The sequence below is a fragment of the Mus caroli genome, chromosome 7 (genome assembly GCF_900094665.2).
Source record: "Mus caroli chromosome 7, CAROLI_EIJ_v1.1, whole genome shotgun sequence".
In the NCBI taxonomy this organism is placed as follows: Eukaryota; Metazoa; Chordata; class Mammalia; order Rodentia; family Muridae; genus Mus; species Mus caroli.
The window spans coordinates 129,773,896-129,799,547 of record NC_034576.1 but is presented as its reverse complement, the minus strand read 5'-3'; the positions used below and the strand labels follow the sequence as shown (position 1 = coordinate 129,799,547).

At 50.6% G+C, this 25,652-nt stretch overlaps 1 protein-coding gene across 6 annotated transcripts in view; it reads right to left on the bottom strand.

Moving 5' to 3' along the window:
• The window catches only part of Fbxl19 (F-box and leucine rich repeat protein 19), a 24,732-nt gene extending 9,317 nt beyond the window's left edge, over nt 1-15,415 (bottom strand). The window contains exons 1-9 of one of the 6 annotated variants that reach the window (XM_021166804.2): nt 15,043-15,415; nt 13,730-13,930; nt 12,328-12,471; nt 12,114-12,200; nt 11,815-12,033; nt 11,153-11,314; nt 9,660-10,171; nt 817-980; nt 257-418 (exon numbers count right to left, since the gene is read on the bottom strand). In XM_021166804.2, the coding sequence (XP_021022463.1) occupies nt 257-418; nt 817-980; nt 9,660-10,171; nt 11,153-11,314; nt 11,815-12,033; nt 12,114-12,200; nt 12,328-12,471; nt 13,730-13,906 (1,627 nt within the window). In that variant the 5' untranslated portion in view covers nt 13,907-13,930; nt 15,043-15,415. Of the gene's footprint in view, nt 1-256; nt 419-816; nt 981-9,659; nt 10,172-11,152; nt 11,315-11,814; nt 12,034-12,113; nt 12,201-12,327; nt 12,472-13,729; nt 13,931-14,595; nt 14,909-15,042 lie in introns of those variants that run through there. The other 5 variants (XM_021166805.2, XM_021166803.2, XM_021166807.2 and 2 more) reach the window with 5 other exon arrangements.
• Nucleotides 15,416-25,652: the final 10,237 nt, after the last annotated feature.

The following is a 25,652-nucleotide window of genomic DNA, read 5'->3' as shown; positions in this document are numbered from 1 at the left end:
TAAATTCTTTAATAATAATAACAATAAAAAAGCCTATGCCAAAAAAAAAAAAAAAAAAAAAAAAAAAAAAAAGACTTAGTTGAAAGCTGAAAGCACACAGTAGGAAAAGTGAATGAGACATAGCCAAGATGGGTTAAAGTCCTGTCCTCTTCCGTTCCTTTCTTAACTACTCTGACCCCTGGGCCCTCAGAAGAGGCTTCGAGGCCTACACCTCCACTTTCGCTAACCCATCCACAGATGATCATGGTGCTCAGACCTGGTTTGGTGTCTGGTGGAGGCAGCAGCAGCTCCCGAAGCTGGGAGTCTTTAACATCTTCAATCCAGCGGAGGTCCAAGAGCCGCAGCGCTGGCAGTGGGGCTGAGCCCAGGGCAGAGACAGAGAGCCAGGAGCACCCAGAAAGCACCAACTCCTGCAGGCCTAGAATCAAAGAAGCAGGCTGTAGACCTTCACCAGCAACCGCCTCTGTGCCCCTCTGTCCCGACTCATCACCATCCTACCTCTGTGTCTGTCTGTCCCGACTCATCACCATCCTACCTCTGTGTCTGTCTGTCCTGACTCACCACCATCCTACCTCTGTGTCTGTCTGTCCTGACTCATCACCNTGTCTGTCCCGACTCATCACCATCCTACCTCTGTGTCTGTCTGTCCTGACTCACCACCATCCTACCTCTGTGTCTGTCTGTCCTGACTCATCACCGTCCTACCTCTGTGTCTGTCTGTCCCGACTCATCACCATCCTACCTCTGTGTCTGTCTGTCCCGACTCATCACCATCCTACCTCTGTGTCTGTCTGTCCTGACTCATCACCGTCCTACCTTGCAGTCGGTTCAGGAGCCACATGAGCTGCTTTTTGGAGACACCTGTCCAGCTGAGGTCCAGAGCACGGGGCTGGCGGCGAACCACCCCACTAAGCATGGGTGGGGTCAGTGACTTCCTCCGGCTTAGGTCCATCCTAGGCCACAGACGCTTGTCGTAGCACCTGCCAGCCACAGGGGGGAGACAGAGTCCTAAGCCCCAAGTCTCTAGGATCCCAGTCAGGATACCCCAGTTCTCTCCTGTCCCAAGGAATGCAAGAATCTTCTGGCCTCCAGCCCAAAGGACTGGATTTAGGACTCCACACCTCATTGCTAACTAGAAGTAAGACCCTAGGCAAGTCCATTCCTCTCTCTGAGTCAGAAAGACTTCAGTTACAGATAATGATTCAGGGGGCTTGCTCCACGGGGCTGCTATAAGATCAAATGAAGTAATTACAGTTCATGGGCCTTCTAACCTATAAAAGCAGCCCCCAAAATCTATCTCTGGGCTTCTTGATTCTTCTCCTTTACTAAGTTATTTCAGCTCACAGGCACTTTTCAGCTCTCCTCTGCCATGTGTGTGAGCCAAGGCTGGACTAAAGCCCTGATGCTTTCTGTCTGTTAAGTTACAGAGTGTCCCCCACTAGAATGTAAGCTCCACAGGGCAGATCTGGCCTTTCTCACTTCTGGATCTCCAGCATCTGACACACTAAAGGCAAGGGCACAGCACATGCTATCGAGCGCACACACTGACTGAAGGAATCAAGTCAGTGTGAAGTATATCACGACTCCTTCCCACTTTGCATTTATTCATTAACTGTTCATGGAAGGCCTGGGAGGTCCTAGGCACCAGAACAACAAACATAAACACATGAATCTGAAGAAAGGTAAACAGGCCCGAGTCCAGCACACCAAAAGATTCAACTAGCAGTTACTGGAAGGATTCCCAAATATTTTATCAAGTAACCCCCACCCCCCAAACCAAGGAAGCTGTTAACATCTTGTGATATACTGAAGTTCCTTGAAACTCCAAGGTTTGTCTACTTCAGTAAATTTTAAAGTCAAGTCCGGAAATTCCCAGTGAACTAATGGGCAGTCAGAGCAGCAGGACCAGGTTGAGAGGGGAAATCTTGGGTTGAAAGGAGTTACTGAACTCCAATCTACTCCCGATCCACTTTTCTGCATAAGGAGGGCTTCACTTTTTTGGTTTGTTTGTGATACAGGTTATCACACTGTAGCCCAGGCTGGCCTAGAATTCACTATTTAGTCTAAAGTACTTTAGAATTTGAAGTGAGCCAGACAGGCATGGTGGTGCACACCTTTAATCCCAGCTCTCAGGAGGCACAAACAGGTGGATCTCTGTGAGTCTAGGATTTGAGGGCAGTTTGGTCTGCATAATGAGTTCCAGGACAGACTGGGCAATGTAGAGAGACACTTCCTCAAAAACCAAAAACACCAGCACCAGCAAAGGACCTCGAAGTCCTACTTCCTACTTCAACCAGGATTGCGATCCTGTGCTGTCACATCTGGCTTGAATTTATCTCAAGTCGTCCTCTATCTGCACTTAAAACTAAGGCTGTGCTGGGAGCGGTGGCACGCGCCTGCAGTTCTAGCACTTGAGAGGTGGTGACAGGGGAATCAGGAACGCAAGGCTGGCCTCAACCACCAGACCCTGGTCTTAACCAAAACATAAACAAAAAGGTTCGCACAAATGGGAAGCTTAAACTAACTGTAAGGCCAGGGATGCCTGGGCAGTAAACGCTCGCTGTGCAAGCCTGCTGGCCAGCCTGCCTGAATTCCATCCCCAGAAGCCACAGAAAAGTGGAAAGAGAACGGACTCTGCAGCTATCTGCTTAATGCCACACCTCCTCCAAGTAAAAAATTTAAAAGTCCAATCTATACTGCACAGTGGGACACTGTACCAAGAGCTGTAGAGAGGCTCAGCAGGTAAAGGTGCTGGCACCAAGCCTAATGACACCCCACCCCACCCTCTCCCACACTACATATACATAGCATATACATACACACACGCACACACACCACACATGCATGCATGCACACAAATGAATAAACACAATGGAAACTATTACAGTCTAGCCAGGAGTTGCTGTGGATGTAGGAAACTACAGCTGTTAAAAGCAAGTGATATGGATTAGAAAGGGACTAAAGATACAATAGTTCACAATAGACTTTTTTTCTTTTTCTTTTTCTGGGGAGGGTGGGGGGGGTGGAGGGGGCGTGTTGCTCAAGACAGGGTTTCTCTGTGTAGCCCTGGCTGTCCTGGAACTCACTCTGTAGACAAGGCTGGCCTCCAACTTAGAAATCCACCTGCCTCTGCCTCCCAATTGCGGCGATCAAAATGGCATGCACTACAGCCATTCAGCTAGACTTCCCTTTTCAAAACCAACAGATTAACTTTTGACTTATTGTCACTTAAGAAGGTTAGATAAGCTGGGCGTGGTGGCACTCGCTTTTAATCCCAGCACTCGGGAGGCAGAGGCAGGTGGATTTCTGAGTTCGAGAACAGCCTGGTCTACAAAGTGAGTTCCAGGTCAGCCAGGACTACACAGAGAAACCCTGTCTCGAAAAAACAAAAACAAAAAACAGAAAACAAACAAACAAAACAAAAAGAAGGTTAGATAACTGGTCACAAAGCACATGCTGGTAGCCCTAGCTTCTCAGGAGGCTGAGGCAGGAGCATCATTCAGCCAAGGAGTTCGAAGTCTCATTGGATAGTAGGGCCAGAGCCTGACTCAAAACAAACAAACTGGGCATGGTTATGCACACCTGCCATCCCAGCACAAGGGAGGACACGAGGAGGAACATCACGTGGCTGAGGTCTACAAGGGATACACACTAAGACCCTGCCCCAAGGGGGTAAGGGGGAAAAAAAACCAAAACCCTCCCCAATACTCCAAAGCTGGAATACATTTTATCGAAGGCTACAAATCGGGCTTCAATCTGAAGTCCTCTGCCACCGTCCTCTGATGCCCTCCTTTCATTCTTCCTTTCTTTCTGCCATTCCAATCTCCCCTCTTCATCCCCTCCACTCAACCAACAAACGCACATCTCTCTAATTCTAAGCAGAAGAAACACAGAAGCAGACCCCTCATGCAGCAGCCAGCTTCTCTCCCTTGGCACTCTGACCTCCTGCTATGTCCAAAGTCCTTCTCAGTGCAGCCTTCAGTCCTGGCTCAGGAGCTCCACTCCTTGAAGGCCTTCTGGTCTGTCCACAGTTGGAAAGAAAACCCTAATTTGAGGGTACTCACAGGTCCCCAACTTTGTTTCTGTATCATATTCCACAAAAGCCAGACTAGAATTCTTACCTGCCTGTCCAGGTATCCCCTGGCATCTAGTACCAATACACTCGGATACATTCTGCGCTCCTGGGAAGGCCACTTCTCTCAAGTCCATCAAGACTCAACTCCAGACCTTCATGTCCGGGAAGTCTCCCCGATTGTTTCTTGGCTGGAGCCAACTCAACCCATTGTAGTCAGCCCCAAAACATAGGGATTAAATCTCAGTGTGGTAGCCAACAACTGTTGAAGTCCTACTGACAAGAGGATCTGGCTTCTTCTGGGCTTGTCAAGGCAAAGACACCACTGGGAAACCAGGATGGTAAAGACATGGAACCTCACCTCAGAGAAGGGGAGGGAGCATCCTACTGAGACAGCGACTGAGATGCGCCTGTGAAGAAAGCAGTCTTAATCCAGGAGGGGAAGGTGGACAATGGCAGGGGTTTGCCCATCACCATGCAGCATGGCAACTCTGGGAAACTCACAAGGCAAGGATGAGGACAAGTCGCCTTACCACAACAGTGCTGGTGACTACAAGACTAATAGCATGTGTTTACCCAAGGTTTACCACACATCACCTTCCTTGCATTGAGCATTCGAGCGCACAGCATCCATGCGAGATGATAATCAGCGGCTTTGTACAACTTAAGGCCCACGGAGATTAAAAAACAAGTACTCAAGGGCCAGAAAGAGGGCTCAGCAGTTAAGAGCGCTCACTGCCCTTGCGGAAGATCCTGGTTTGGTTCTCAGAGCCAACATGGCAGCTCACAACTGCCTGGAGCTCCAGTCCAGGGGGATCCAACACGCTCATGCATGCCTGTGGTGCACATAAACTCACGCAAGCACACATACATACACAAATTAATTAAAAGCAAAAACAACACCTTGTTCAAAGACCCATTAGTATTTCATGGATGGAACCTGAATCCTGACTGGGAAAGGGCAGGAAGGAGGCTACCCCGGAGGCCAGGGAAGCTGTAGGAAGGCTGAAGAGGGCTGCAAAGCCAGGCCACACGTACAATCACAGAGTCAGAACCAGCGCTGACGAGTGTAGGCTGTGGAGATCTAAACCCCGGCTCTTCCACCTCCACACCTTGGAGACCTCTCCAGGCCTCCATTTCCCAAGCCATAAAATGGGGTTAAGAGTTGACTTCAAAGGCCTGAAGCACCAACAAAGAACAGCACAGGAAGGGGCTCACTGGAGTCCAGCATAAGTCCTATGTCCAATGGGACTGGGAACTGGCTGACATAGAGCCACAGATGTCATTCCAGGCCGGGGAAGGGGGGAAGGACAGTGAAACATGTGGCACTCACAGGACAGAACACACAAGAATTCTTGACTAGGCAGGCCTAAACATCCTACTCCTGACTGCAGCCAAGCCCACAACCTCCTCCTGTAAAACCTCCGTTGCAGTTCCAAACCCCATCTTGCAGAAGCCCCCTGGGGACAGAGCTGGGCCAGCCCTAACTAAGTGCTCTCGGCAGATTCGGCTTCACCGTGGGCGGAAGATCACAGCTAGTTCTCCCTTGGAAGAGCTCTCTGGGATTCCGGACACTGCCACAGTCCTCCATTCTCCCACCAGCCAGCCTTGACCATGTGCCAGTCCCTTCCTTACTTCCTTCTCTGCCCACGTCCTTGAAAACGGTAGTGTCTACTGGCACATCAACACCTCCTCCACAACCCCCCTGCCCGCCCTTTGCCTCCCAGTTCTAAATAATCAAAGCCACCAGACAGGAAAGCCTGCCACTGCCTGCTCTCCCACTTACAACCCTCTCTGGCTACACCCTCTTCTACCTCTTTCCACACCCCTTGCTTCATGTGCTCATTCACTCAATACTGTCTCCGTGGCCAGTGAATACCAGGCGCCTCCTCAGAAACCAGTGACCCAGCGGGACTCAATGGATCAAATCTTTGCTGCTGATGCCTTTGTCACCCTCTCTCTCTAAGCACATCCAGATTTTAGATGTGTGTGGCTGGAGATGGAGCCCATCTTCTGGATATTAGGCAAACACTCCTCCCAGGCCTTGACAGTGGACACAGTGGACACCTTTGGTTCCTGATCTTCTGTACCTCCCCCATTGACACCCACTGCTGCTTGTCACTCCTTCCTTCCTCAGCCTTTCTTTCTGGAGAACCCCTTTTTTGATCCCCCAATTCTTGGGTTACCCTTGCTCTAGCTCACACTTGTGGTCTCTGCTCTACCACAGCAGTTCTAAACCTACGGGTCCAAGCCCTTCTGGGGTCGCCTAAGACCACCAGAAAACACAGGTATCTATTTACATTAGGATCTATAACAGTAGCAAGTTTTTTGGTTTTGGTTTTGGTTCTTTTGAGACAGGGTTTCTCTGTGTAGTCCCGCCGTCCTGGAACTCCCTCAGTGGAGCAGGGTGGACAGATCTGCCTGCTTCTGCCTCCCAAGTGCTGGGATTAAAAGTATGCAAAAATAATTTTACTGCTTGGGTGTCACTACAACACAAGGAACTGTATTAAAGAGTTAGCATTAGGAAGGCTGAGACTCACGGCTCTAACAAATCTCCCTACAGGATGAAAACTTACAAATGAGCACCAGCGCTTGTGTTCTCAGTAGTGGACTCTGACTGGCTCGCAAGCTTTTCTCAGACCTAAGCTCTCTGCTGAAACTGTCTGTTCCTCCTGTGATTCCCAGGCTTGAAGGCTATGGCTCTCTCCCACCCAGGCTCCTGGGTCACAAGTTTAGTTACACTCGTAATCAGCCTTCACAGCCAAAGAATCAGCAAGTCTAAGCTGTTCTGCAGTCCAAAGGCTTGAACCTAGGACCAGGAGAAGCCAGTGCTCCACTGCTAAGTTCCATCTCCAAATCCCTGTCTGGGGCAAGGGCAGCAGTCCATGCACGCTGTTAACTGATGAGCCATCTCTCCAACCATGCCCCATTCATTCCCCTTGTCTTTTCTGAAGCAGGGGCTTTTACCTGGAACTAGGGCTTGTTGATCAGGTTAGGCGGGCTGGCTAGCAAGCTCCAGGAATTCTACTGCCTCTTACGTGGGTTCCAGGCATGAAACTTGGGTCTTTACAACAAATACTTTGAACTCTGCCTAAGCCCCCACCCTCCCCTTTTTTATCTTTTTCAAATGCAGTCCTGCATCTGCCTCCCAGGTGCCCACCACTGCTCAGCTCCTAGTCCTTTGCCCAGAGCCGTACGCGGCCTGGAAGTTACAATCTTTCGGCCTCAGTCTTCCAGGCAGTGGAATTCCAGACCGGCACCCCAAGTCCAGGTACCATCTCTCTTTTCCTTAAGGTCTGGAGCCAGGAGCAATACTGAGGCAAGGCGTTCTGAGTTCACAGCAAGACCTTGTCTCCTCATCTCCTCTCCAGTCACAATCTGAACCCCTCCCTGCTCTTCCTGCTTCAGAGACCAGATCTGGCAGAGCTTCCTGTCATGTCTCCCACTGCGGTCCCCTTATCCCCTTAGCTGGTTCTTCTCACCTGAAGGCTCCATTTAGCGAGAGCTGGTACCCTCAGGCACTTTTCGAGTGCTAGGCAGGAACAGCCTCATTAAATCCCACAAGGTAAAGAGGACTGGGGCTTCTGTGTCTGAGGTTCTGCATCTAAGGATTCAACCGCCCAAGGATGAATTCAAAACAAAATCTGCTTATGGACTGTAGGAGACTTGTTTTGTTATTCCCTAAACAATACAGTTTAGTAGATATTTACGTATCATTTGCATTGTATCAGACACCATAAATCATCTAGAGATTGAGTAGATTATACACAAACACTGAGTTTGATTGTTGGTACCCTGGAATGAAGAGGCATCTTAGAGCCAATCCTTCTTAGGACCTTAGGTCCAATTACATTAATATATATCCCAGACTTATAAGTGAGAATAGAGACCTTAAGAGCTATGAGTCACCACTGACAAAAACCACAGGCCAGGCGCAGGGCCCAAGCTGGAACCACTATGCATTCACTGGCCTCTCCACTCTGTCCACTTCTAGTGCCAGCTCTCTTCTGGACCCCATGTGTCAAGCACAGAGCTAGCCTGAAAGGCACGGACAAACATCTTCCAGACTCTATCAGAGGGCATGGTAACCCTCGGCGACTTCTGGGACTGCATCCATGCTGCAGTCTGTCTGTGAACTCTTCCAAAGCACAGGTAAGACAAAAATGTTGGTCTCTCAATGGGTGTTTATGCGCATGTGAATAGTAATAATCACAGTTACGGCCCTGAGATGCTCCCATGTCCCAAGGACCTACTCAGTTCTGTTGTACTAGCTCACACAGCTGCTGTGAGAGCCATTTTGGTTTTCCATGAAGAAGACTCCGAGGCGAGGCCTGCTGGGGCAGACCTGTAACTCTAACTGCTCTGCAGCAAAAGCTGCCTAAGCAACTTGGAGACCCCACCTCAAAAAGAAAAAAAGGAGAGATGGCTTACGGTATAATTCAGTGGTATAAGACTGCCTATGCACCAGGCCATGGGTTCAAATCTTACTACAGGGAAGGGAGAGAAGGAAGGAAGTAGGATTTAAAAAAAAAAAAAGAAAAAGAAAGAAAGGCATGAGGAAGTTAAAAAACTACCCCAAGGGCATAGACTCACTGGAGCAAACAGTCTATCAGAGGCGTTTGCCTCTGGCTCCTTGCATACCAGCCTCCCTGACTCCACAGAAACCAAAGGCCAAACACTAAACTCTCCAGAGCTTGTCCCAAGGAAAAGGGTGGGGTCTTAATTTAGTCCCTAACTTGACTAGCAAGCTTCCAGCGTGCCTCATCCCCCTCCTGTTAGGCTCAGATGTGAACAAAGATAACTCCACCTTTGGGGGGTGGGGGAAGAATGTATCTTAGGTAGACTGGTCTCCAATTCAGGCTCCTCCTGCCTCAGCCTCCGGAGAGCTGGAGACAGCAACATTGTTGAAGCCGTGAAGGACATCTGAGCCCTGGGAAAGCCTTGAATTTACTCAGTGAAACATTTCTGGAACATCTATCCATACTGCCTTTGTACTATGCTGGGGATATGAAGATAAAAATCGATACAAAGTATGCGTCCCCAAGCCCAGGCCTGTGTGTGCTCCTTTAGGGGAACAGCATGTTGTGGGGGCCTGGGAGGAGACTCTTGCTGGGAGAGGATCAGAGGGAAGGCAGGCTTTAGAGGATGCCTAGCGTTTCTAAGCAAAGTTAGGAAGTAACTGGGGACTGAGGGTCAGGAGGGAAGGGGTGGCTGGTTCAGGAGGCCGTGCCACCCATGGCTGCTTCAGAGGCCAGAGGCTACCTGTAAAGGTTTTCTCAAATGAAAACTGGGGAGGGGGGGGATATCAAACAATTCCAGAAGACAGACCTCAAAACTTAGCACATAATAACTCTTTAACATATATAAAAACACTAAAGGGAAATAGTCTGGAGCCCCAGGGTCCACATTCAAACTCCTGATTCTACTATCTCTTTTCTACAGAGCCACTGGGAAGGTTGTGAGCTCATGAAAGGATGGCATTACAATATAGACACAAGAAAGGCAGCCAGGCTTCACAGAGAATCAGAGACCTGTAATATACCACTTGGCAAGCAAGAATGGCGCTTGGGCCTATCTGGCTACTCACCAGCGGCTCCAAGTCCGGCAAACTCTCATGCAGACACATAGCTCACGGGGTCCAAGGTGCTGGAAAACACGAAGCCAGGCAGCCCGAGGCAGAGGGTGGTCGGATCCAGCAGCCAAAGGCAGAGTATCAGGCTCAGGGCTTCGAGGTGGGGGCCGCACGACATGCCGCTCCAACTGTGGAGGCCGTGGTGGTGGGGCAGGGCCCAGGGGCCAGCTGAGCAGTGGCCCCCCAGTGCCAGGGCGTATAGCCCGCCGTCCCCCACGGTTCTCCTTCTCGCCGGAGCTGCCCCGTGCTGGCCGCCGCCCGTTCCGGGCCTCTCCAGGAGCTTCATCCTCACTGAGTGATGTGCCAGATGAGTCTGAATCCGAGTCCGAGTCCGAGGAGGAAGAAGAGGTATCGGGCACCCGCTCCAGCAGCTGGCACATGCGCTTGAAACGCTCCAGTTTCTCCCTCTGCGGTGATGGGGATGGCACTGCCGGGCCCTCAGCAGAAGCTATAGGTGGCTTTGGTTTCTGCAAAGAGACAGGTGAGGCTGTACTAGGTCCTAGAGTGCTCTTTCCCAACCACTCGCCCACAGGAGTCAGCAGAGGATGAACAGCCAGGAGACACAGCCCAAGTTCCTGACTGTTCCCAAACCCCCGTCCATCACTGGACTTCAGCTGCCTTATCTACAATGTGAAGCCACTATTCAAAGTCCAGCTAGCCTGTGGGTCAGTCAATGGTTTGTGAGCCTCCCAGCACATGTGTAAAGTGCTGGCTTGCCTTTTCAATTCTGGGGCATAGAAAGGACTTGCTTGACCATCTACGACATAGAACAGCGAGACTAGACAAGCCACAGTGCAGGAAGCAATCACCCCCTGTCCTGCTGCAGCGCATCCTTGTTCTGACTCAAGGAACAACTCGGCTACTCCTTTTCGACAAGGAAACTGAGTGTGGCTCAAAGAGACTAGGTGACCTGTCCAAGGTTATAAACTGGTATTTGGTAAAGGACTTGGACAGGCAGGACTTTGTGTTCAGATTACCAGTGCAAAGTAGTATCAGAGTTCAAGTTTAGCCACGTGACCTTGGGCCAGTCTTTTTCTCTGGGCCCGTTATTTTCTATCTCACTGGGTTTATCTGTCTGTGAGATGGGAGAAGGGGGAAGGAAAGTGGTCTGTCTTCATCTCACAAACCAGAAAGCCATTTGCAAGCCCAGAGTAGATAACAAGTTGCCAAGGCTATATCAAGAATCAGTGATCTGGCAAGAAATTGAAATTTGGTTCTTTCCACTTAGGCTTAGAAAACTGAGGAAAATGGGCTACACACTAGCCTAGTGGCTGCTGGAAATCAGGTTCCTACGACCTGGACCAAGGCTATTCTCCCACCCAACTCCTCCCAGGGGTCCATGGGGACCATGTAGGGGTAGGGCAAAACAAAGTGATCAGGAAAGGACAGGTCTTAGTCTCCATGACAGGGGAGGGGGGAGGGTGGAGGGAAGGAGGTCCCCGGCACACCTCCCAGTTCTCGGGAGGGAGCCCAGGGTGGCAGGATGAGAATGCCTGGCTCGGATTCAGAACCCTGGGGGGCAGAAGGCCGGGGCTGCCTGGGTCCGCTCCTCGGAGGAGGCAGGCATCTCCACCCACCTTCTTCAAGTGCCTCTCTCGGCCTCCTTTCACCTACCAGGACAAGGAGATACAGGGAAGAAAGAGACACCATTAGAGACCCTGACAACCAAACTAGGGTTCCCCCGTCGTCTTCTTGGACTACAAATCCCAGAAGCCCCCATCCTAGGAAGACTGCTCAGCAACCTAACCTTGTAATCAGTGTCTTGCCTTACTGAGCATGCTCCTCAGCTCCCTTCTTCCCCCTCAGGCATTTTCTGAGCCCTTCCCTCCGCCTCTGTAGTAGTTTGAGCATGCTCTGTTGCTCCTCCCTAATCCTCCGGGTCTCTCAAAGATTCCTGACCTGTACCAGTTACCCCTTGCTTGTGTTCCTTCCTCCTCATAGTGAGCATGTTCCATCTACAACTCCCACTACAACTCACGAATCCCTCGAGGAGTCCACGCAGCCTCACTCCCCAGGTCAAGTGGGACCTGGCTCCAAAACCAACCCACCCCCCAGGCTACAGCTCCCAGAATCCCATGTTCTAAGCCAGCCGTTCCCTTCTGCTCCTCACCTTTTTCCTTGGGGTGGGGGGCTCATTCCCCCCCTCCCTCTCCTTCCGTTTGGGGGGCCCAGGCACATCATCAGGGGTGGGGCCAGCAGGTAAGGGTCCCTTTCTTCTGGGCAGGGGTGGTGGAGGTGGTGGTTCCTCCGTCAGCTTCCATCCACCCCCTAGGTTAGCGCCTTCCTCACCATTGTCAGCCCTGCGGCGCCCTGGACCCTCACCTGCATCCTGGAAAGTGTAAGCTGGGGATGAGGCCCCCAGCTAGTTCCGGATCTTCCACCCTGTCCCTATCTTAGCCCCTGCTTTACCTTGCTTGTCCGTCCTTCCTGGGTACATCGGGGGCACTCCCAGCAGTTGGGTATCTCGGAATTGATAACACCCTCAGCCTTTCCCATCTGTAGGCAAGAGACCAAATAATGGCTAGAAGGTGCCAGGATATGCCCTGGGACAGTGTGGCCTACTTCCTTGCTCCCCAATAGTCTACCCCAGCCAGGTTGCAGGGTTGGTTCCCAGGGTTATCACCTTCAGGCAGCCAGGGTGGACGATCTCATTGCAGATTGTACACTCCATGAGGCTCAAACTAAACTTCTCATCTTCTCCCTCCACTGTATCCTCCTTTCCAGCCTCCCCACACAAGAGGCATACAGCTGTGTGTGGGAGCACGGGCTGTTGGGAAAGAGGGGGCATCAGGGACCTCGAATCCAAGCTGGAGGGTAAAGACTCTTCCACATCAGTTATAGGATGAAGGAGGGTCAGAACCCACAGGCCAGATACTTAATTTGCCAGGATGGCCTTCGGCGATGGCTTTAACCTCACCACTCCTCTGTCTCTAAGATGGGGTGAGGGACTTTTCCTTTACAGGACCATGGTTAAGAACAAGACAACCCATGAGGGGCTGAGACACGGCTACTGTCATTATTATCATTAGCACAGGACTCGGGATGGAGTGGAAGAGACCACAGGTAAATGACAAGGCTCAGATAAGTTAAAGAAGTAACAAGCCTGGGGCTAATTCTAAGGTTGTTCAGGGGGCCGTCCAAGGGTGACTCTGGAAGCCCCCAGTGAGCCCAGTGGGAAAGGTCGGTGGAACATAGAAGGTCCCAGCTGCTTTAGGCCTAGGGTCAAGGCAGCAGTCTCCAGACAATGTGACTTCAGGGAAGACAATGGTAGGACTGAATCATATCAGGGATGCTGACAGCCAGGGATCTAGATCAAGGGAAAAGTATCAGAAGGTGAGGTAAGGCAAGGCGCTGGGGGACAAAGGAAGGGGAAGGGCTGAGGGGTGAAAGTGCAACCAGGAAGAGTGGCTGGAGGAGGAGGAGGAGGAGGAGAGGCGGGCTGCTGGGGAAAGGCCATCCTGGCGCCCCAGGCTGCTGAAAGGATGAGGGAGGCAGAAGAGAACCCACGTTTCCCAGATAACTCCGGAGCTGAGCCTTTCAATAGGACAGTCATGGCACACTACTATCTAATCTTTGCTACGAAGCAAAAGAAACATTTTACAGGGAAGGTACTTGAAGTTCAGAGTGACTTGCTCAAGGTCACAAGACGGGGGTCCTGGCCTCAATTTCAAGACACCTGAAGGTGTGTGAAAGACCTGAGAAAGGCAAAAGCTTTCTCCCATGGTAGAGCTGGGTCCCCTGAACACAGATACCTGGGCAGGGGCATACGGCAGGGGCCGAGCTCTCTACAGACCTGAGGCAGACTCTTCTGTGTAGCCCACTTTTCGACAAAGACAAAAATCAAACATTTAAGCAAGTCAGTGAAGAAATGCAGAAGTGAGTGTATGAACAGTACCCCTATGGGACCCCGGGGAAGCTGCCACTGGACACCCAGAGAATGCTCAGGCCCCATACTTCTACTGATGGTGCTCTGGGCAAATAGGCCTGAGGTTCCACGTACCCCGGGCATGGGGCTCAAGACTCACCGCGGTGCACTGCCGAAGCAGGCACGACTGCTTCATGCGCCCGGGCCCCCCGAACTTCTTCATGTCTCGGCAGAAATGGCAGTCCCCGCACTCAGTTCGCACACAGGCCCGGCAACGACGGCAGCGGGTTCGGCGTCGGCGCGCTCCGGCCCCCGGTCCCCGGCTGCTCGACGACATTGGGGGCGTCAGCAACGCCGAGGGCTGTAGGCAGATGGTTGGTAAGGTCAGAGAGGCCTGCAAAGCCTGGCCTGAGAGTCTCCTGGCCGCAAGCTCAATGCACCTCTGATGGGGGCAGAGCTTCTGCTTCTACCCTCAGAGAAGGTCAGCCTTTAGTGTGTGTCCTGAGCAGAGGGCCACTCCCTCAAGACCTCCCGCCTGCTGGAAGGAGGGACACTGAGGCCCCTCCTCTAACATCCCAAGCCAAGGTTCCTGGAAAAGGCTTCAGATCTGTAGCATTACCTCAGGGAGCTTCCAACTCATACCTGTTGTTACCCACACCCCCCATTCCCTCACTGATTTACCTCCAGATTCCAGGGGCAAGCACCACACTCTGCCCTCTCTCCCTTCTCTCTCGTGGGTACTTAGTCATCCAAACCTTTCAAACCTTGGTACTCTAGCCAGACCCACTCCATTTCTAATGACCCAATGTGTGCTCTCCACTGCCCCGGGCTGACACCCCTGAAATGCTTAGTGTCCCCTCTCAACCTACACACAAGTCCTTGGGGGCTCCAAGTTATCCAATAGGATCCCTCAGGCAATCTGGGTAATCTCCCAGATTCCCTAGGATTCTACAAGTTGCCCTAACAGCTCAACAAAATTCAAGGTGGGCTCGGCTTTAGGTCTTCCCGCCCCCATTCACATCTTACCAGCCTGCTTTTCATCCCTAATTGTCTGGAATCCCTGGGGCTCTCCTGCCCGTGGAAACCAGATCCTCTGAAATCCCACATGGACTCAGCAAGCCTGGGGGGGTCTCTTCCCAATCAGTCTTAGACCTGCTTCCCCCTGGCTTCTCCCTTTCCAAGGACTTCCAGACCATCCACAGGGTATGGGGCCCTCCAGCACTCCGGGGGAGGGGCCTAGAGGGCGGCGACTGGAGGCGGGGTGGAGGGGGAGGTCTGCAAGGGGCAGCAGGGTCGGGGAAGGAAGGCCACTTCCCTGGGGTTGGAGGTTATAGGAGAGAAGGTTGGAGAAGGAGTTTGGAGCAAAGGGAGGGTGAGGCTGGGGGCGGGGAAGGAAGGGAGAGGCCAGGCTGAGGATGAATGGGAGTGGGAGCTGCCCAGGTCTGGGGGTGAGGAGGAGCCGCATGAACCCACCTCACACGTGTCCCGGGAGCCATCTCTCCCTTCTCGGCAGCTCCCGGCGGGTCGGCGGCCATCGGCGGCGGGGGGGCCGGGCGGCGCGGGGCGCTGAACGCTCAGAACGCCGGGGTCCACGGCCCCCCGAGGGCGCTCGGCCCCTCCCTCCGGCGGAGGCCGGGACAGCAGCGAGTGGAGATGGGGAGCGCCGGGGGCGAGGCCCTCCCACGGGCTGCGGCGCGGCCCTTCCAGGGGGAGGTCCTGCTCTGGGGGGCTCAGTCCCTCAGCCCCCCCAGGCCAACGGGGGCTCCTCGGGCGCAGGGTGCTCAGCTTTTTGCCCGGGCCCCACTCAGTCCCGGGTATGAGTCTCAGCTCCCCACCCCCACCTTTCCCCAAAGCCCCCGACCCTTAACTGGCCCCTTCCCAGCTCCAACTGCCCAGGGGTCCAGGGAAAGACCAGGGGCCCCCCACCGTTTCCGGGGTTCAAACCCCGCCCACCGCCGGTTCCCGGGGAGGGGGGGGTCGCTGCAACCTGCCCCCCTCCCCTGGGTCCGCCCCTGTACTGCGGCCCCCTGACCTACAGAGACAGGGCGCGCAGAGGGGGGTGAAGGAAGCTGCTCCGGCCCCGCCCCCCCCAGCCTGCACGCGCCCCCGCCCTCCCCCCTTCAAACGCGCGACCCTCAAGATATAAAGATTTAAATAAAATTTGAATAAATCCACTCCTAAAATGGGAGGGTATAAGGAAAGGATGGGGCAGAGGCAGGAAAGGGGTGGGGGCAGTTGGGATGTCTTAGCACCCCTACTCCCCTAGCCTCGCGCAGCTTCGGCCCTGGGCCCTGGTCGCCGCTCTCATCCCTCCTCAGCTCCTTCCTCCTTCCTCCTCTCCTCCCTCTCCCCTCCCTTCTTCCCACCTCCTCCTCCTTTTTACTCCCTCCTTCTCCCGGAGGAACCCCGCCCCCTTCTCCCTCCTTCCTTCACCACCTTTACTTTCCAGGACGAGCGCGTGCAAAGCACGACGGGAGTTGTAGTTCTCCAAATTCTAGCACTATCGTGGGAAAAGTGGGACACAAGGGCCAGCCGGTACTACAAATATGAAGGCGAGAGGGATGCCACGCTGGAAGCCGAGCATGGCGGGAATTATAGTCCAGTTGACCCGAGACTCCCCGTAGCAGGACATAGAGAAGGAGCGGGAAGGATGACTACAAGCAAGATGGCCTTTTCCCCCGACCCGACCTCCTTTCCAGGCACTCACACGCCCTCTGGTCCACAACCCTCCGCGCGTGTGGTACCTGACGGGAGTCGCAGTCCAGCTGCTGCCTTCCCGCTGCCATTTCTACTCATCAGGAACAATGGAAAGGTGAAAAGAAACGAGGACTACAAGCAAGATGGCGATCGAGGGGCGTACACCTAATAAGTCGATCTTATGAAGTGGGATGGGAATAGTAGTTTTCTAGCCTTCCTATGTTCCTTTAAGAATGCCAGAACCGGGAGGATAAAGAGACTACCGTAAAGATGGCAGGATACCTAACCTTTCCTGGCCGCTTCATTCTACCACTTGGAGCTCCTCGCCCTCCTGAACTATCAAAATCCCGCACTCGATGATGCAAAGCCAGACGGGAATTGTAGTCTTCCTCGCTCCCCTCTTTATCTTCTGTCGAGACAATGGAAGTGAGCGGGGCGGGGACTACCACAAAGATGGAGGGTGAAGGAGCAGACGATGCTCTGGGATTTGTAGTCCAACCACTAATACTATTCTCGGCGGATGTGTAGGAGAGGACTACTGCAGAGATGGCAACCTAGTCACTTGCCCCTCGGTGCCGGTACCTGGTGGGTTATGTAGTCTCTGCTTTACTTGTACAGAGAAAGGACGCTACTGTTGAAATATGTATCACCGCGAACACGCCAAATTGCTAGCGGACGGAAACGGAAAGTCTCTTTGCTCTTGGCCTCCTTTTCTAAAGGGCTTGCAGGGAAATGTAGTCCCAAGTTTTCATTCTCCAGTGGCGGAGAATTGATGTCACCTGTGGGAATCAGTGCGGGTGAGAGAGAAACATCGGAGTGACCTGGGAATATAGAATGTCCGCCTTTTCGGATAGTGAAGATTTCATATTTTAAAAGAACGCAAACCATAACCAATATTGTCGCGACAAGGGAGGCGTGGTTCTCTCCGAAAAGTATACCCACGCTGTTGTCCCTTATAAAGACTGGGCATCTCGCACACGATGCTTCCTATCCTAAACCTTTGCAAATTAATACCTTACACGTGGTGCGAACCAAAGGAAGACGATCTTGGAATATACAAAATCTCCTTTCCACCGTAGGAAGTCATCAGACCTAAGTTTCTTACCCGAAAGGGGTTATAATTAATACTCACCTCCACGCTGAATTAGCGTTAAAAGTATTCAAGAAAGTAACCAGTTCTGGCACGGGGCGTGTGGCTGCAGTTATTTTTTCGAGATCCCTTTCAGCCCAGCCGTTTTGGAAGCCCAGGAATCCATCATGCCGGACAGTTAGCTTCTGCGAAAAGAAAATTGACGAGTAGGCTACCCCCATCTTAACCCGCACCCCTCCCTCTTCAGTCCTCATCTGAGTCTTCCAACCATCTCTACCCAGCACTCTTCCCAGGGGGCGCCCTCTCTCCTTTTAACAGAGGACGCACACACTGACCAAATTTCCTCAACCTGAATTGTAGCCTTTGCCATCTGTGAAGCCTCATGCCTTGTCTTTTGAGCCTTGGAGGCTTCCGGTGACTCTCAGTTGCCAACGGGACTGCTTTATGCCATGTGGATGTCCTCCTGCGCCCTAGAAAATCCGCTCAGTACTACCCCAAGCCAATCTCTCTGCTTCCTTGTCTCTGCTGGGTTTCCAGCCCTACTAAAGACTTGGTGGGTGTGTTTTTTCTGCTTAGGAAGTTAACTCGGGCCAAAACTGTGTCAAGTCTCAGTTTGCTAGGACTACTAGCCTTAAGCTAAGTAGGGGCTCCTTGCAGCTCCTGTAACAGTCGTGGCTCCCAGAGAAGTGTCTGTCCATTTTAAATCCACTAGCAAGGACTGCTTTCTGGCCTTCTAGCGCTCTCCTTGCGTGGACCAAAGTTGTACTTTTTCATCCATCCCACGTCTCCACCCACACCACCCAGTTGTTTATCCATCAAGTTCCTATTAAAATTCCACTGCCGCAATAAAACCTTCTAGTAATTCCCAGATGAGCTTTGTTTAGTGTCCTTTCCACTAACTTGGAAGCTTTCTGAATGCACCTCACAGGTGTTGTTTGGTTTTGCCTTGCTGGGAATCAAACCAGGTATCATTGATGCTAGGCAAAGCACTCTGCAAGGAGGGAGCTACATCTCAGTCCCACCTGGAATACTAAATGCTTTCAGCCTCTCATTTGATCCTAAGAAGCCTGTAACAGCCAGGTGGCACACCTTTATTGCCAGCACTTGTGAGACAGAGGCAGGAAGATTTCTGAGTTTGAGTAGTCCTGCCTGGTCTACAGAGTGAATTCCAGGACAGCAAGGGATACACAGAGAAACCCTGTCTCGAGAAAAAACAAAACCAAACCAAAAAACAACCCACCACCATCAACAACAACAGCAAAAGAAGATGGGCTTGAGACAGTGAACACACAAAGAAAGATTTTTAGTTTATATTCTTTTTTTTAATAAAGTTGTTTTTTTTAAAGACTTGTTTATTCATTTATTTATTACATCTAAGTACACTGTAGCTGTCTTCAGACACCCCAGAAAAGGACATCAGATCTCAATACGGATGGTTGTGAGCCATCATGCGGTTGCTGGGATTTGAACTCAGGACCTTCAGAAGAGCAGTCGGCACTCTTAACCGCTGAGCCATCTCTCCAGCCCTTAGTTTGTATTCTACCTCAGGCAGTGACTGTGTCTTTTTCCCATTGGTTGGGGCCTGGCCTCACAATCTTATTCAGCTAGCTAGTCTGAAAAGAATTGGTGCACAGGAAATGGAGGAGGAAAGAGCAAAGCAGTCATTGTCCCAGGCCATCAAATCCCTAGAGTAGAGTAGTGGGCCTCTGTGGAGACAAAGGGTTGACAGGGTGGGAAGGAATGAAACATTTGCACAAAAGTGTGACAAAAAGGAAGAAATGTAAAAGATTTTAAGTCCTTCTCCGAAACACACATTTTTATCGTGTGTGATACAGAAAGGAAAACTCACAGTTGATATTTTTTTACACTCAGCTATACACAACAGATAAATGATAGAGCCAGAATTTAAACTCAAGTCCAGAGCCCAGGTTGAGAACTTCTGTAACACTTATAGATTAATCAAAATCCAGTTATGTGCATTTAACATGAGCAGAGCAAAATTAGCATATAAAGTTAGACTTCTAGTATATCTTCAAAAATCCTAAAGTCAGGCTGGAGAGATGGCTCAGACGTTAAGAGCACTGGCTGCTCTTTCGGAAGTCCTGAATTTATTCCCAGCAACCTCATGACGGCTGACAACCATCTATACTGGAATCTGATGCCCTCTTCTGGTAGGTGTGCATGCAGATAGAGCACTCATATACATTAAATAAATTTTTTTTTTAATTCAAGAGTCTAAATTAGTTTGCATTATTGGATAAAGGAACAGCTGGAGCCAAGTACCTGCTTCCTTTTTCTTCTTCTTTTGTTGTTGTTGTTGTTGTTTTTCGAGACAGGGTTTCTCTGTGTAACCCTGGCTGTCCTGGAACTCACTTTGTAGACCAGGCTGGCCTGGAACTCAGAAATCCAAATCCGCCTGCCTCTGCCTCCCGAGTGCTGGAATTAAAGGTGTGCGCCACCACCACCCAGCCTGCTTCACTTTTAAACAAAATGAAGTCTATAGATTTGACTCAGTGGTTAAAAGCATTTGGTGCTGCTCTTGCAAAGAAAGGATGGGAGTTCAATTCCCAGCACCCGCATCAGGCAGCTCACAACTGCCTATAACTCAACTCTGTGGCTCTGACACTTCCGGCCTGAGGGCACCTATATGAACATGCACCTAACAACACCAAGATGCACACATACAGGGAAAAAAGCCGGTCTGGTGGTGCACGCCTTTAATCTCAGTACTCCAGGCTGCCAGGGCTACACAGAGAAACTCTGTCTAAAAAAAACCACATAGATTGATACATAGATACATACATACTAACTAAAAATGAAGCTCAAATACCAGAATTTAGGTTTTGGAAACAAAAAGCACTATACTCCCTTGTTTCCCACAGTCTGTAGGCCCTATCCTATCTGTTGTGCACGATAAAAGCTTATTGAGAACTAAGGGCCATTTACTCTCTCTCTCTCTCTCTCTCTCTCTCTCTCTCTCTCTCTCTCTCTCTCAGGGCTTAGTGTGTAGCTCCAAGTAACGTAGAACCATATAGACCAGGCTGGCCTCCAACTCACAGAGATCCTGCTGCCTCTGCCTCCTGAGTATGGGGCTTTAAACATGTACGCCATCACACTCAGATACCACCTCTCCATAGTCAGTCCTTCAGCGCTGAGCAGAATTTCTGCGCCCTACCTACTGACAGGAGATTGCATAGAAGACTCCAGAGAGGATGGGTGTGGCTCAGGCTTCATCAGCAGGAAAGTGCTGGGCTTCCACGCTTTAAACCCTGAGCCCCACTGCTGCCACTGAGAAGGGAAAGTGGAAGGAGGAAGGAAGACAACACTCACCTTTCCACTTCGTAAGTGAAAATCTTACCACCAGCAAACACAAGCTGTAGAATGAAAACATGAGATGCACCAAAGAGGCTAATGTAGGAGCGTTTCCTGAACCCAAGAATTTTAAACCAGCCTAAGTAACACAGCAAAGACCCCCATCTCCAAAGGTAAGAAAGAAAAAAAAAACAAAGCAAAGCAAAAGAACCCACATGAATTGGAAAGTCTCAGTAACTTGTCCAGCCTGGCCTGGAACTTGTTCTTCTAGTCACACCATGTGACTTGAAGGCTTAAATGAGAAAGATCTGTTTTAGGATGTGTGACCTTGCTAACGGAGAGGTATCACTGGGGGTGTGTGTGGCCTTGCTAGAGAAGGCGTGTCAATGGGAAGGAGTTGTGGTCTAGTTGGAGGTGGTGTGTTACAGGGAAGAAGGTCTATCACTGGGGAGGAGGTGTGTCAATAACGAGCAGGCATTTTACTGGGGAAGAACTGTGTCCCTGAGGAGGAGGTGTCACTAAGGCGGTTTCAGAAGGCTCCCACCATTCCCAGGATGCTCTTTGCCTCCTGCTTGTGGGTCAAGGCAAGGGCTCTCAGCTGGTCTTGCTGCCAAGCCTGCGCTCAGCCACCCTCGGATTCCAACCCTCTGAACACGTAAGCCTAATAAAACACTTTCTAAGTTGGCTTGGTCAGTGTTCTACCACAATAGGAAAGTAACGAAGACACCCAGGCTGATCTCAGTTGTGAGATGAAAGTATGTGTTTCCTGCTACCACAAACTGTGGGGCATTTAATTTTCTCTCCTCCTCTTCTCCTTGAGACAGCTTCTCACAAGGAAAGCCAGACCAGCTTCAAACTCATGACCCTTCTGCCAGGGCCTCCTGAATGCTGACTACACAAGCATGTGGGGCAATTTTCTTTCCCAGTCCTTAGGATGAAACCCACAGAGTTTTCATGTGTGTGGTACAAGCTCCCTACCAACAAGCTATCTCCTTTAATCTTTCATCTTTATGTTATGCTGGAGAACAACCACGCTAATCAGGCATCCTACCTCTAAGCTCCACCCCAGCTCCCATTTACTTTTCTATAAAAGTAAGATATGTAATGAAGGAGTATAACTGTGACCTCATCACACACAGTGGGAGACGAGCACTAAGCATTGGTTTGGTTTGCTCCGCCTCGCTATTCTTTGCTAATGATGTGCATGCATTGGGTTCACCTTACATAGCGTTGTTAAGTTCAACTTGTGGTCATGCCTCCATTGAGAGAAACCCGCTGAAGAAGAACCGCTTGTGAGGTTCCTGCAGCAACTTGCAGACTCCCTGGCCTCGCCACAGGCCAGTTGGTGAGCCTGGCAGTTTCTTCAGGATTGAACTACAGCTGATGGTTTGTGCCTGGTGTCTGCCTGCTGACTTTTCTTTTCCACTGCTTCTGCTGGATGGTGGGCTAGAGGACTTGAAGGTTGAATCCTTATTAAAAGTAGGTTGCAAAAAAATGTATCTCTACAGATCTCTGTGAGTTCCAGGCCAGCCTGGTCTTTATAGTGAGTTCCAGGACACTCAGGACTATGTAAAGAGACCCTGCCTTTAAAAAAGTGAAAAGTTCTGGGGAGCAAAAGGATGACACAGTAGGTGACAGTGCCTCAGCACAACCTGAGTTCAACCCCAGAACCCAGAGAAAGGTTTGGAAGAAAAGAACTGACTCAACAGAGTTGTCTTCTAGCCTTGACACCTTCCCCATGGTGTGGACACGCCACCACAATGATAAACTTACAAGAAACTTTCTGGGAAACCTTAACACATCCGTGCACATTGGTTGGGGAAAGAACATTGCTACTGGGTTAAGTGAACAGGCACTAATTTGTCTTCTATGCCAAGCTCCATGCTTTTGCTCTCTTCCACATTGGAACCCTCTGAGAGCTTACATTTGCTGCTTGCTGCTGCGTAAGGTTCTGCTTCTACTAGAATGATAATTTTCACTCGAGTTAGCTTAGCAGGATCCATTGGGGACTTGCCGTGGCTGGCTGCCCCCAAGCCCCAAGGTCCCCATTCTTTCCCTCTTTCTCTTTGCCCCTCCCGCCCTCTATCTTGCTTCAAGTTTTTTGTAACTACAGTTATCTTTTTCCCAATTGAAATACAGATCGATCATTCCTTGATTCCTAATTTGGCATTTGTTTGTTTTGTTTGTTTGCTGCAATCCAAGCAGGAGCTGTGACCGAGTCACACTGCTGGCTTTTCTGAGTGTATGTGTGTGACTGATTGCTGTAAATACCTGATAGAGTGTAAATTGCTGCACCTGAAAATAATGACCAGAAAAATGTCTGCGCATATTTGGTAGATACCATGTTATATGGTGGTGGTGTTTTTCTTCATAAATTCAAAATCTGTCTAAGCTACAGAGTGAGCCTGGGCAAGTTAGTAAGACCTTGTCTCAAAATGAAGATTTAACAAGGACTGGAGGGCTTGAAAGATGGTTCACTGAGAAAGAACACTCACTACTCTTACAGAAGACCGGGGTTCCACGTAAACTCACACGGACATAGATACACACTGTACTGGCTAGTTTTGTGTCAACTTGACACAGGCTGGAGTTATCACAGAGAAAGGAGCTTCAGTTGGTGAAATGCCTCCATGAGATCCAGCTGTAAGGCATTTTCTCAATTAGTAATCAACGGGGGGAGGTCCCCTTGTGGGTGGGACCATCTCTGGGCTGGTAGTCTTGGTTCTATAAGAGAACAGGCTGAACAAGCCAGGGGAAGCCAGCCAGTAAGGAGCATCCCTCCATGGCCTCTGCATCAGCTCCTGCTTCCTGACCTGCTTGAGTTCCAGTTCTGACTTCCTTTGGTGATCAACAGCAACGTGGGAGTGTAAGATGAATAAACCCTTTCTCCCCAACTTGCTTCTTGGTCATGATGTTTTGTCCAGGAATAGAAACCCTGACGAAGACATGCATACATTCAATTTTTTTCCCTTTTGTAACAGTTCAGAGGGAAGCACTTGCCTAGCCAGCATGTGTGTGGGTGTTTTGCTTGCATGGATGTCTGCGTACCACGAACTTACTCGATACCCTCAGAGGTCAGAAGAGGGCATCACAGACCCAGGAACTGAAGTTGTATAAGGTTGTGAGCCACCAAGTGGGTACTAGGAACTGAGCCCAGGTCCTCTGGAAGAACAACAAATGATCTTAAGCACTGAGACATCTCTGTATCCCACTGTATCACTCCTTTCTTTCCAATTGTCAAAAGGTGAACAACTGTCCCCCCACTACACCTGCATCCACCTTGCCATAGCCTAAGCACAGGGAGCTGCAACCATGAGTCAAGACTAGGGTCTCCTCTGGCAGAGTGGAGCATGCCTCTCATCCCAGCACTATGAGGCAGAGGCAGACAGAGCTCTGTGAGTTTGAGGCCAGCCTGGTCTACAGAATGAGTTCCAGGGCTACATGGAGAGGCCCTGTCTTTTTTTTTCGGGGGGTGGGGGGTGTTCGAGACAGGGTTTCTCTGTGTAGCCCTGGCTGTCCTGGAACTCACTTTGTAGACCAGGCTGGCCTCGAACTCAGAAATCCGCCTGCCTCTGCCTCTCAAGTGCTGGGAGTTAAAGGTGTGAGCTACCACACCTGGCTCTTTTTTAAAAAAAAAAGACTTATTTATTCATTTAATGCATATGAGTACAAGTTGTTGTCCTCAGACACACCAGAAGAGGGCGTCAGACTCCACTACAGATGGTTGTGAGCCACCATGTGGTTGCTGAGAATTGAACTCAGGACCTTTGGAAGAGCAGTCAGTGCTCTTAACCGCTGAGCCATCTCTCCAGCCCCAACCATGTCTTGAAGACCAATCTTTCTTCCTTTAAGTTGTTTCTGTCCAAGCTGGAGCTTCAATGGAGTGGTGTTCCTCTCAGACACAAAGCCCCGGTGTGGTGGTGCTCACTTATAATCTCAGCACTTGGGAGACAGAGGCAGGTGGATCTCTGAATTGAAAGCCAGCCTGGTCCACAGGGTGAGCTCCAGGACAGTCAGGACTACAGAGAGACCCTGTCTTGAAAACAAAACAAAAAAGAAAAAAAAGAGCCGGGCGGACATCCAGGAATACAGAGAAACCCTGTCTCAAAAAACCAAAAAAAAAAAAAAAAAAAAAAAAAAAAAAAAAAAAGAGAGAGAGAGAGAGAGAGAGAGAAAAAAGGAAGAAAGAAAGTACCTGTGAAGTTGTTTTTACAGAGATGAAATCGTCACCTCTCTGTTGTGTACTGGGGATGTGGAGATGGCCGGAGTTAAAGACTGACACAGGCCAAGGCCAAGGATAAGGAATGGTTACCAATCAATAGACAAGGGGCTACAGGATCTGAAAGTCCAAAGGAGCTAAAGACTCTAGCAAGGGGTAAAGGTTAGAGAGCTTCTCAGATGAGTCAGAGCTCAGTGGGATGTTTGGATGTAAGAGAGGCTGAGTCAGAAGGATGTGCAGGTCAAAGGTGTGGTGTCCTGTGAAGCCAGGGATAGGGAGGAGGTGTGGTGTCCTGGGAAGCCAGGGATAGGGAGGAGGTATGATGTCCTGTGAAGCCAGGGAAAGGGAGGACAAGGTGGGGAGGGCAAAGGCAACGCTGGGGGACTCAGAAACTGAAGGGCTTGAAGGCCAGGCTAAGGGATGGAGACACTGTCCTCCTGAGGGGGCTGGGGGCACGGAAAGGTTCGGGGTAGTAGGAGGAGACAAGAGCTGTTGTCCCCTAAGCTCTAGGATGTCACCAGCCACCAATCTCGTTGCTCTTTCTATGACCTTGCTCATTTCTGAAGCCTGCCACCATGCTCCTATCTTAAGACAGGAATGAAGACTTTTAGTCAGGAATAGGATTGGAGTGAATATTGGACCTCATTGATGTGGTTTCTGGCTGATGCTAGGATTGGCCTTGGGTGCTGTCTTAGTCAGGGTTTCTATTCCTGCACAAACATCATGACCAAGAAGCAAGTTGGGGAGGAAAGGGTTTATTCGGCT